Source organism: Fusarium falciforme, chromosome 8 (genome assembly GCF_026873545.1).
Source record: "Fusarium falciforme chromosome 8, complete sequence".
In the NCBI taxonomy this organism is placed as follows: Eukaryota; Fungi; Ascomycota; class Sordariomycetes; order Hypocreales; family Nectriaceae; genus Fusarium; species Fusarium falciforme.
Window position 1 is genome coordinate 1,699,951 of NC_070551.1, and position 12,602 is coordinate 1,712,552.

Here is a 12,602-nt window from a genome sequence, read left to right on the forward strand (position 1 = left end):
GGAATGTCATCTTCCACGTAAACACTTGTTCGTTACCATCACCTCCACCGAAGCAGTCACCGTGAACCAGGTATTGTGACCCAGATTTTCAACCTCGGAAACCTAGAAGTTGTCATTTTTTTTGTTCTTTGGGAATGCTGATGTCCCTACACATCTTCCATATCGTAACACGAATGAGAGGCTTCTCCCTAGCCAATCCTTGCACCTTGGACGGTGTCAAGCACCGCCGTGAACTTGCCAACACAAACAGAGATGGGTGTCATCTCTAGCAACCAGCCCTGGAAGCACTTGGCAGTGCCTGGTAGCACACCTTCTTTGTCCTCCTCCTAATCTGCCATGCCACGCCACGCCACGTATGGCAAGGCCCCTATGCCAACAGGTCAAGGAACGGCTTCCAGGGCTTTCAATATTTCCGCACTGAAAGCAAAACGAGCAGCAAATGAAAAGCAATCCAGAAACGCCCTCCAATGAGATCTCTCCGTCCAATGCCTAAATCAAAATAATCCCAAACGCCCGCTCCATATAGATAGATCCTATACCTAGGTATACTCGGTGACAATCTGCTGGCCTGCTTCTGTGAGCCGCAGGCCGAGCTCCCGTGACGCCCTGAATCCCAAATATGATGGCGAGTAACACATGTAAACCCATAGGGTTTTTAGAATGGTATGATGAATATCGTCGCGTATTTCATGGTGCTTCGCCATCACTTCGTCAACCCCCTCACTCACGAGGATGCATGTGAAGGAACGCTGCGTGGTGTCACATCGCCGCTTCGTCGGCGTGGTGCCTGCTGGTAGGCATGTTGAACATGGCTGTTGGCCTCTGCAATCATCTGCTTCTTCTTACGAACAGCGCCGAGCCGTCCAGTGATCATCTTGATCACTATCCATCTGTTAGCTCCCAACTCTGAAACCGCCATTTCAGGGGTGTCACTTACTCTTTCGAACATGAGCCTCCTCGTCACTGTCAAGTTCACCGCCGTTCGTTTCCTTGACAGCATTGTCGGCTTCCTTGCCCGTAGACAGCTTCCTCTTCTCCATCTGAGGATCCTCATCACTGTCCAGTACCGCCTCGAGCATGCGGATCGCAGTGATGTAGGAAATCTCACAGCCGCCGAGATTCTCGTTGGTGACTTCATCAATCGCTGCCGCACGGCTCATCTCAAGTGCCCGATCGTACATAAGTTTCTCGGCGCTGATGCCAGGTGTAAGATAAACCTGCTTCATCGTCGATCCCGTAGTAGAGGCAATCGACTCGGTTCCGTGGTTCGATGGGTGGCTCGGGTGGTCCTCAGGCAGTTGCTTCTGTGCCTCCATGAGCTTCAGGCGGACAACCTCCGACTTCTCCAACACCTCGTTGAAGCGTTGTCGAACCCATTGCACCACGGCATTGATACGCTGCACAACCGTCTGGGCAGTCGCTGCTGATAGCCCCGTTCCTGGCTCTCCTCGACTCTTCTTGGACCACCAGAGACTCGCTATGTCCATGGCTCTGGCGAGGAGTGTGAGCGACTTCACATACAGGACAAGGGCCTCCTCCGACAGCGCAACAATAGCTTCAACCGTGAGGCCTTCTTCTTCCGTCACCATCTGCTCAGGCTCAAGACCGCCCAGTCCATGATCTGCCGACGGCGCTAGAGGGACGAGCTGCTTATACTTGACCTCGGCGAAGCCATACACACAATCGCTTCGCGTGGCAAACTCTTCAATGGCTTGCGCAGCTCGTCCATCCTCATCGGTACTGTGGGTACTCTTACCGTCACCGAGCAATCCGGCCGATGTTTGCGGAGTCGGATATGCCGGGAACGCCTGGTAAAGTGGGGGAGATGGCCCCTTCTGGCCTCGTCCAGGTGAAACCCTGAAGCCAAAAAGGCGGAGGCTGGCATCCTGGATAGCCTTGGAGATGGCACTCGAGGCCGATCCTGGACTAGCGGAGAGAGCTTTTTCATACGACGACCTCCGGTCATGCCGTCCTTGGGCTACCAAGGCGGTTCGTGAAGATGGAGTTGGAACTGCCCCTGTCGTCGAGTTGGGTGCTCCCTGCTGCGTGTATCGTCGAGCCAGGGGTCCGGATCTATGCGAGCCATGGTCACCCAACTTCTCGTTGGCCGCCAACTCATCAGCGAGGGCGTTGACCTCGACGTGGCGCCTCTCAACAACAACGTATTCTCGTTCTAGGGCGACATCCTGAGCTGCCTTTTCCTCCTCTGAAATTGGCGGATTGCTCGATGCTCGGCCCCTGCGCGCCTCTCTCAAAAGGGACGTGGGTGGCGAGACCTTATCACGACCAGTTACCCGGTCCTGGAGGCGTGCTTGGTTGGGTGCCGATGCTGCATGATGAGGCACAGGGCGACGGATGCCCAAGCCCTCTGCTAGTTCGCGAGGAGAGCTGCCAGTCGCCCGGTGGCCTTCAGGGGTTTGCCGAGGGTATCGACCTTCACCTGGGCTTCCTGCTTGTGGCGACCTTGGATGACGGTCTCTGGGTGACCTGGATGCCACACCCTCACGTGGTGATTCTTGCCCGGTATGCCGTGGGCTGCGTGACGCTGATGAGAGCCTCTGCCCCTGATGGATTGTCTTCAACGCCTGAGATTCCGGTTCCGGTTCCTGTTCCTCTTCCTCGGGTGGGGGAATATCATCCTCCACCAGACCGGGAATTGGGCTCGTAACAACAGGATGGTTGAAGAAGTTCTCAAAGCTGATGCGCTCGACTGGACTTCGCTTGAGTAGACTTCGAATCAGCGCCTTGAGGTCAGCACTGATAGTTACCTCCCTCGGGAACTTGATGACATCCTCAGCGCCCTCGATCTTTCTCAACAATTCGACATGGTTTCTAGCCCGGAACGGAGGACGACCTGTGCTCATCTCATAGAGTACCGTTCCCACAGACCAAAGATCGGCTTTCGCGTCATATCGCTCGTATCGGAGAATTTCTGGGGCCATGTACAGGGGGGACCCACAGAGCGTATCGGCTAGGGAAGTGGAGGGAAGCACACGGGCGAAACCGAAGTCGGCGAGCTTGAGCATGGGAAGGGACGGGAGGCCAGCGATGGGGATCATTGAGCCTTGGCTGGCCTTCATGACTGGTCGACCTCTGTGATCCCGGAAGGCCTGTGAGGGCAGCAGCAGCAGATTTTGGGGCTTAACATCGCGATGGACGTAATTCTTTTGACGCAGGAACTCGAGAGCACTGGTTAGTTGCTTCAGGAAATGTCGAATAACGACCTCGTGAAGACCGGAATTCGGTGCGCTGGGATACTTGCGTGCCATATCATGAGTGGCAGGGTGGGTGGCGAGCTTCTCTCGCTTCTTGATAAACAGGGACAAGTCGCCAAGCTCGCAATACTCCATGACGAGGTTGATATGTGTTGCTGACTCGAGGCAGTCATGGAGGGCGACGATGTGGGGATGGCGTAATGTCTTGAGGATTTGGATTTCGCCATATAGGTTCTCTCTGAGCTTCTTGTTTAGCCGTTCCAGCTCGACGGATTTGATGGCGACGGCGGCCTTGGTTTCCTATTTGATGAGCCTTTGTTAGCTACTGATGGGAAATGTAATAGATGAAGTAGCGTTTCGCAGCTAAAGTCCCCGTGATACCGAGTTGATGACTGACAAGTTACCAAGGTGATGGAGCTGCACCAGCAAGCAGCGCAACATGGTGCAATGACGGGGGAGCAGGCTGAGGAGACAAGGAAAGCTTGGTCGTACCTTATGCCAGCCCAGATACACCTGGGCAAAGCTGCCTTTGCCAATCTCGGAGCCAATGTTGAATTGTCCTACGGCACGTCCGCCCGACTTCCTGGACCCCGAGGAGGTGGTAGACTCCTGTGGGCCCGCCATGGCTTCCTGTTGGTGTTGTCGATGGCAGGAAGACTGTCGAGCTCTGTTGTAGCCCTAAGGCCTATAAGATTCGGAAGACGTCGGCCGCAGATGAGGTCGTCATGTAATCGATGGGATGGGGAGCAGTTGGGAGGGCTGAGCTCAGATAGAAGACACGAGAACGAGGCAGAGCGGTCGGGGGGATGATTATCAACCGGATCGAAGGTGCCAGGTACGGGGCAGAGCTGGCAAGTCTAGGCTGACAGTTGATGGACAAGCAAGCAGTCGGTGAGGACGAATGTTCCTTGCTTGTGTGGATGGCCGAGGACGGATGGGGGAGAGATGAGAGCAGCGCAAAGGCACCTGGGTAGGTAGGTGCTGCTGTAGGTATCCGAAAGGGTGGACCGGACTTGACTCGGTGCGCGCCTGCACTGCAGTATCGAGCCAAACACAAGCGTTAGTGGAGGGTAGAACGAGACGAGGTCGAGGCCGAGGGCGAATGCGAGGACAGGGAGGATAAGAGTGAAATGTTGAGGAGGGTGGAAGAGGTATGAAGTTCTGGGGGATGCGTGTGACAGTGACAGCGATGGTGACGGCAAGGCGACGGCGATCGCGGCCTTGGTCGGTATGATCTAATGATTCTATAGCGAGCGACAAGGGCGAGAAGCAGAGCCGGGAGACGGTGGCCGGGGGGGACCTAGACCTAGCTCGCTAGGGTACTTGCGCTGCGCTGCGCTGGTGTTGGTGCTGGTGCGGTGCTGGTGCTGGTGCGACGGGATAGGATAGGACAGGATGGGAATAGGACGCAGGACGGATGAGATGGGGGCGGGCAGGTGACTAACACGGAAGGGCGTCTGAGGCGGTTCGAGGCGTTGGCGGCCGGCGCGATACGAGAGTGGCCGTTGACCTGAGTCGAGAGCTCGAGCGGACGACGAGCTGGAGGGTTCGAAGAGCGTGATCGGAGGCGAATGGTATCAGTCTGGAGGCGGATGGGGCGGTTAGACGACGCAAAAGAGAGTCGTCAAGAAGCAAAGAGCAGAGGCGGTGACTCGGACGGTTGCTCTGATGGATGTTATCGTCCACGTCCACTTTCCAAAGAGCTAGAGTCTAGAATTATGCAGGTCGATTATTCGTAGGGAGCCCGGGATGGATGGAGGGCTGGCTGCTGGCCACTGCGCTGCGCGGGCTGGCGCTGTCTGGCTGTATGCACTGTCGCTGCTGCTTGGGGGTTGCTGAAACGGGTTTGGGTTGTGTGCGAGAGACGACGGGTGGAGGGTTGCGTTGCGTCACACACATCCACGGGAGCGGCAACGGAGGCGGCTGTGTTAGAAGGGACGAAAGAGAGACAAGAGTTTAAAAGACAAGGGACCCGGCAAAGAGGAAAGAGAAGAATCAAGGCTGACGAAGCTAAAAGAAAGTGCCTCGAGACATGGAAGTCAATGCACAGTAAACTCTGCACCCGCAGGCTGACAATCCGTGAGTGACTGAACTGAATTGAACTGAGCTGGAGCCAGCCGGGTTTCTAGAAGGGCGCATGAGGATGAGGATCCATAATGGGGCCCAGGGCTGGGATGGCGGCTTAGGTTGAATCGATTGACGGAGTGGACGCCTGCCCTGCCCTGTGGAAACAGAAACACAATGCGACACCAAAAGTAGCCCGCGAGTACCTCTTTAGCGCGTCCACCCAAGGGAACTGCCGCAGGCGTCAGAGGGGTCCTGGGGCTGGCTGGCTGCCCGGGGGGGCGACTCAACCAGGGGGCACACCAGTCTGGCACATGGGGTGGGCCAGCAGCATCCAAGGTCACGACCCGATGGACAGGTACTTGAGATTTATGTGGGAACAAGACCCAGGGCATAAGTATCTGGGTCATGTATCCTGTCTAGCCTGCAACAGCCATCCATGACCCAGGGCTCCATCGCAATGGAAGGACTGGAAGGGGGTGGGAAGCTAAGCTAGGACGCAGGCTCACGCATGCTCACGCAGGGGATCGTGGAGGTGGTAGACGGAGCCTCGAGATGGAGTACCAGCCCCCAATGACTTTGACGCCTGGTGACTTGTATTTTCTGTTCTCTCCCAAGGGAACGAAAGAGATCCTGTCGAATAGACGCAACTCTCTAAGCGAACAAAAGAACCAGCTCTGCGGGGGCAGCCAAAAAGCAACTGGTATTGATCCCTTTTGATCGACCCCGTGATACACCCAAAGCAGGAGTGTCCCCCCCATCCATGCCATGCCTCGGACCAGGATTCAAGGGCGACAAGAGCCGGAGCAGACAGACCAGGCCAGGCCAGCAGCCTGGGGGAGGGAAGCGAACGAACGAGGAGAGTGAGTCAGTCAGTCAGCCAGCAATGACAGAAAAGAGCAGCCGAACCCGAAGCAGTCATGATGCGTGATAGGACGGGCCTGCCAGAGCTAAACCACCTTGGTTGAGCTAAAGCCAACACTTGCTCGTCGACATTGGATTGCGAGTACGTGGGTGCCTCGAGGGGAGGGCAGTTGTTGCCTGACCTGGGGTAAAAAAGAGATGCCTTGTGATGGGGGTAAAGATGAATGATGATGCCTTGAGACATGGGCCTCAGGCATTTGTTTTTTCCCACTTTGCTCGCGCCCCTTATTCGAGAGTCAAAGTCACGGCATCCCGTCATCGGTCTTGAAGCCTCAGCTAGCCCTGTTTTATGACTTGACACGAGGGTTTCATTGGATTCCATCCGTCTGCCTCATGGCTTCGAGTTACCTCCAGTACAAGACAGGTACCGAGGTACCTTCGGCCCCACCACTCCGGTCACTGCACTCACGCGTCCACCTCCTCCGTCCATCCAACCTAAGCTTAATCATTGTTGTGCTGTGCAAGAGGGAACACTTCTTCCCCAGAAACACCCGTAGCGTAGGGTGGATGATGCCGGGTGCTTATCACGGTGACGATGCCAGCGTTATCAGTTCCCGGGCTCTCGCTGCTATCGCCCAACGACTTCCCCCTTATCACCGCTGATCCGTCTCCAGCCCGGGTTGGCCAGGTTTCTCCCCATGGGCGCCATGGCCCGCTACGGCGCTACCTGCCACGAGGTACGACAAGCCGCGCCGCCAAACCAGGCCAGGCCGGGGTGGGAAACATGATCGCCGCCGATAGAAAAAAGATAGGACAAGCCCCGGCCCGGGGGACAGAACACATGCCGGGCTTTGTTTGTTGACGGAGAAGCAAAGAGTCCATCAAGTTGGACGGGCATTTTCCCTGTTTACCGCTCCCCGGAGATAGCTCGCTGTATTACTTGCTCGTCACGGAAACGGCATTCAACCGACGGGTGACGGCCAAGCCCCAGAGATGGCGAAACTTGCTGGAGACGAGATGGCGTCAGCAGACGCTCACCCGCTCGCAATCACGCACCCACCGCTGATGGCATTCTCGGGATCGGAAACCCGTACTCGCCATTGTCTGTCTACCCCATCCCATGGCCTGACGGGGTCCAAACCAAAAACAGATCCAAACGGCAATCAATCTGTGTCTCGTTATCATGCCCTGGGCGCCCTGCCTGCGCATGTTACCCCATCCATGCGCTTTGGCTGTGCTCCAGCCAAGAGCCCTGCAGCTGTCGGTTCCTATTTGGGGAATCCGCTGGGCAAGAAGTGCTGTAGGACTTTGCTCGACCACGGCGCGCGAGAAGCGTGAATCGTCTCTTTTTGTCCGTCTGAAGAGGATGGGTGGGCAGCCTTGCCGGTCAGCAATTGGACGGCTAGAATGGAGATATCGATGATAGCATCCAATCCACCCATCCATCCATCGCAGAAGGGTGAGACACTCACTCCATCAGCAAATAGATGTACAGGGGCAGATCCAACCAGAGGCTTATCACGCCAGCAGGGCGACAGAGTGTGCAAGAGAGGTCGTGATCTGATGGCGGTATTCTGTTATTGTGTTCACAAGAAACTCGCCGAGTCAGGAAAGCCAAGATCCCGTCATCATTCAGCCCGGCTTCGTCATTGCCCGCCCTGATCGGCATCATCATGCCCCTGTTTCTGGCTCTGCCACGGGGTCGTTGGGACGCCGCATCGGCTGCTAGACGCCGCTAGGCAGAGGCGTGTTGCCTCGTCAACTTAAAAAGGGCAGAAATCACAATGGGTTGATAAAGGTGCTGCGCTGCGCTGTGCTGCCTGCGTGGGTGCCCGCAGTTTTATCCTCTTGTCTCCTCAATGCACCTATCCGTGGATGGATATTTGCTTGGCCTGCAGTGCAACGACTATCATCTGCCTTACCTGCTTACAGTAGGTCTTCAGACGTGCCCCAGTTCTCGATCGGATCTACACGATGCAATCGCCCAGGCTTATTCTCTTATCTCTGGCTCTCGTGTCCTTCCTTTATCGATTCTACCTACATAGGTAGCGGCGGCTCAGCAACCTCCAACAAACGTCCCATAACGATATCCCATCCCCGCCTTCACAGCCCATCTACAGACAACCACCCATCATCATCATCATCCCTCGTGTTCCCCCCACGCTGCTCCTCACACCCAATACACAATATGCCACCTTGAAAAAACCAAACCAAGCACAAGGGACCAACGGCCCCAGACTCCATTGACCACTCACGCTGCCTCATGTCGCCCATCACCTGATGGAGGCCGCGGTGCCTGACCGAGACGCCCAGCACACGTGCATCTACTGGCGACAGCTCGTCCACGCTTCGACGCTAACGAGGCTGCTTTTCTCAAATCAAATAGAGGACGTGCATCGGGCGGTCCTCGACTCGCTTCTGCTCCATTCTCGAGCCTTGGGGCTTCTTTTTTATCTCCGCTGCACATCACCACGGGGTCTCAGATGCCAAGATGGCGTCACTTTTCTGAGCCCGTTTCAGTCAAGTCCCCCCATCATAAATGCCTCTCCTACGATTTATTACCGCCATGGTGCAAAGACGGTTTTCTTCCTTCGTTAGGGTCCTGGGTGTAACATACGATTGTAAGAGCAACCACGACACCTAGAACTATCCCCATTACTGGCGCCAGTTTGCCTGCCCGTCAATGGCCTCATTGCCCACCTTCTGTCGTAAATGATATGCATAGCCAAAAACCCCCCCGTCCGTTTGTAGGACCGTCTTCCATGTAGTATTCTTCAGGTAACCCCAAGGCGCTACATCGGAGTGTCACCTTGTCCATCATATGAGGCCCTCAACCTCTCAAACCCCCCTCTCCAGATACACGCACATGTCTCCTTCTTTCCCATACGCCGCATGCCACGCGTTCGTCCCCAACCAAACTGGAACCGAGATATACAGTGCATGAAATTATGGCTGCTCGCACTCACACACTTCTAACCCTGCATCTTTTTTTGTCACAGGGAAAAAAGCTAGCCCCATCATTCGTAGGCGCCGGAGACCCGAATGCACGCCCTTATGTCCTGTGGTCGAATCGGTGGGCACCTCTGGCCGGACCTCTCGGATGCCGTGGATTCGGGGGGGCCGTATCGCCGTGTTTCAAGGGCCCACCGATCCGGCGTCCGGCTGCGGGGCCCATTCTCTTTCCATCTCGGGACACTGTGAGACATGATGTTTTTGGCGTCTTTGAAAGTGTAATTGATTGTAGAGTTGTGAATCATCAATTGTCGGCTTGACGCGAACATGATCCTGAGACAAAGGGTAGTAGTAGTCCTGGAGCTTCGAGAGATGTCTTGGTGCTACCTAGACATGCAACCTTGATGATGGTTTCACAATGTGCATATTCATCAAGTTGGCTACTCATTATACTACCTATCAAGGTACATCTAAAGCTTGTTTAATAATGCAGTTTGTCATGAAGAGTCCTAGATGGCAGACTAGCATTTAGATCAACACACAGCCTCATCTCAATGATAGAGGCGGCCTCTTGAACACTCCGGTAGAATCTTCACAATCAAGTCACGACACCAACAATTTAGGAGAATAACTGCATTTTATTTCATCGCGGGCTATCCAACCTGTACAAGGCCAATCGGCCGACTATGGAACTCCCGTTAAAACGCCTTCCCAGAGCATCACTGATGCTGGTATCTGGTATCTATGCATGCAATTCATGTTCTCGTCCTCATTCGCTTTTTCCCCCTTGGCATCATATGCCTGGATGCCTATGCCCAAAATGTAAAACACAAAGTTCTTTTTTCTTTCCAATGAGCTCGCGCTCGGATGCGTCTGATCTTTGGTCTCTTTTTCTTATTTTCTTCGTTTAGTGACCAGCGGCCTTCTCGACGGTGGGAAGCTCCTTGATAGCCTCGGTGATGATGTCGAGACCCTTGCGGAGCTCCTCCTCGGTGATGACCAGAGGAGGGGCGAAGCGGATGATGTCGCCGTGAGTAGGCTTGGCAAGAAGACCCTTGCTCTTGAGGAGCAGGCAGAGGTCCCAGGCAGTTCGGCCATTAGCAGCCTCCTCGTCAATGACAACAGCGTTCAGGAGACCCTTTCCTCGGATAATCTTGAGGATGGGGGTGTTGAGGGCCTTGAGGCCGTCACGGAAGATCTGACCAAGCTTCTCAGCCTTGGCAGTGAGGTCCTCCTCCTCCATGATCTCGAGGGCGCGGATGGACACGGCGCAGCCCAGGGGGTTGCCTCCGTAGGTGGAGCCGTGGGTGCCGGGCTCGACGACGAGCATGATCTCCTTGCTGCTGAGGACGCAGCTCACGGGGTAGAGACCGCCAGAGATGGCCTTGCCGAGGGTGACGAGGTCGGGCTTGATGTTGGCCCACTGGGAGCAGAGCATGCGGCCAGTTCGGCCGATACCGGTCTGGATCTCGTCGCAGATGAAGAGGACGTTGTGCTTGGTGCAGAGAGCCTGGACCTGCTCGAGGTAACCCTCGTCAGGGACAACAACACCAGCCTCACCCTGGATGGGCTCGCAGATGAAAGCGGCGGTCTCCTTGCCGTGGGCCTCAAGAACCTCCTCGAGATCGGCAATGTTGTTGTATCGGATGGGCTTGCCGGTGGAGGGGTTGAAAGCGCCAATGTTGGGGACATAGGGGCCGTAGTTGGCCTTGGACTCGGGGTCGACGGAGAGAGTAATGGCGGTCATCTAGGCATCTTATTAGTGCTCTGGCTTGGTTTCTAGAAGAGCAATTGACTTACGGTTCGGCCGTGGAAGTTGTCGGAAGCACCAAAGATCCAGGCCTTCTCCTGAGGAACGCCCTTGACCTTGTAAGCCCACTTGCGGGCAATCTTGATGGCGGTCTCGACAGCCTCAGCACCAGTGCACATGGGCAGGACCATGTCGTAGCCAAAGACGTCGCGGACCTTCTCGGCCCACTTGGGGAAGACATCGTTGTAGAAGGCGCGCGAGCTGAGGGTCAGACGGCTGGCCTGGTCGGCGAGGGCCTTGACGAGCTCGGGGTGGCAGTGACCCTGGTTGACGGCACTGTAGGCGGACAGGAAGTCATAGTAGTGGCGGCCCTCGGGGTCCCAGACGTTGATGCCCTCGGCGCGGGAGAAGACGACGGGGAGAGGGTGGTAGTTGTGGGCGGCGTACTCCTCCTCAATGGCAATGGCCTTCTCGGTGGAAGAGGCGTGGAAACGAGAGACGTTGCCGTTGGTCTGAGACATGATTGCGGTGTTGGAGTTGATACGATGTGTGGTGGATGGTCTCTGCTGAAAGAGACGGGAGCAAGTTCAAGAGTTGAGCGAAAGAATGAAGGTCAAGGTTCAGTTCGCTTGCTTGTTGAGTCTAGAGAAGAATGAAGAGGAAGAAAAACACTTGAATCGAGGCGGGAATGTCAAGGCTCTTTAAGGACGGAAGCGGCGAGCGGAACGGAGGCGGAGGCGACGAAAAAAAAAACACAATCCAAGGTCAGCAGATCCAAGATTCTAACCTCCTGTTAGGTAATTATTACTGCAGAAGTCCGAGTCCGACGATTGTGAGTCTATACACTATACCCCTAAGTGCAAGTGGGAAGAGCCAACAAGCGTCGGGTGCGGGCGCATTCGCCCATGGAGGTTGCAAAGGAATTGATTGTTTGACAGGGGGGGAGGGCAAGCTCGGCGGAATCCAGGCGGGATGGGATGCCGCCGGCGGCCGGAGGAGGAGGAGATGGGAAGCATCAAGAAATGAGATGGATAACTATGTCATGATGGAGGGTCTGTCTGACTCGGATAAGAGTCCAAGTGGAGGGTTCTCGTCTGTTTCCGTCATGCTTCAACAGTGTAACGCGTCTATTCTTTTTGCCCTGACATATTTGTCTCGCGGCAAACAACACCTACCGCGTTCGGTCTGCGGTGTAGATTTTCGACAGGTCGTCGATCCGGCACAAGAGGCTCTGCCTGATGACAGCAGAATCTGGGGTGAGAGGGGGGATGATGGAGGAGGGAGGGGGGGCCACTTTGACAAGGGTGCAATGTGCTGCCATGCCATGTCATGCAAGCTTGGAGGAGAAGCTAAATTGAATGGTGGCCAATCGAGGGACGGATATTACGAGGAGCCATGATCTGGCAGTTGGAGATTGATCTTGACATTGAGCAGAGCCAGATGGATAGTAACTATACAAAAAGATTCCTTCTTGAGACTCTAGACGCTCTGCAAAGGCAATGCCACAGCTACCATCTCATGTCGTCATGGCTCACCCACAACCAACAAACCAACAAACACTCCCCTTCCCTCTGCAACGATATCCCTGACCAATCAGGCCATTCCCCAGCTTGGGCGAGCCTCATCTGAGATCAGATGGGAACACCGCCCACTCTTCCGCCCTTCCGCCGCCCAGCTCCACAGATAGGAACGCGCCCAATAGCGGAGTGACTTGTTCCGCCATTCCCGCCTGTTCCGCCAGAAATCCTCTTAACTCC

The 12,602-nt window shown here is 55.5% G+C and overlaps 2 protein-coding genes across 2 annotated transcripts; both read right to left on the reverse strand.

The window, feature by feature from the left end:
- Positions 1–724: 724 nt before the first annotated feature.
- NCS54_01036300 (Non-specific serine/threonine protein kinase) lies at positions 725–3,839 on the reverse strand (the record flags this gene model as incomplete). The annotated part of the gene is made up of 3 exons (XM_053155674.1): positions 725–882; positions 938–3,515; positions 3,708–3,839. 3 exons carry the CDS (start codon positions 3,837–3,839, stop codon positions 725–727), a joined length of 2,868 nt encoding a protein of 955 aa, XP_053011649.1.
- Positions 3,840–10,002: 6,163 nt separating this feature from the next.
- On the reverse strand, positions 10,003–11,366 carry NCS54_01036400 (Ornithine aminotransferase; the record flags this gene model as incomplete). The annotated part of the gene is made up of 2 exons (XM_053155675.1): positions 10,003–10,842; positions 10,896–11,366. The coding sequence occupies 2 exons, from the start codon at positions 11,364–11,366 to the stop codon at positions 10,003–10,005; spliced, it is 1,311 nt and encodes a 436-aa protein (XP_053011650.1).
- Between the last annotated feature and the right edge of the window lie 1,236 nt (positions 11,367–12,602).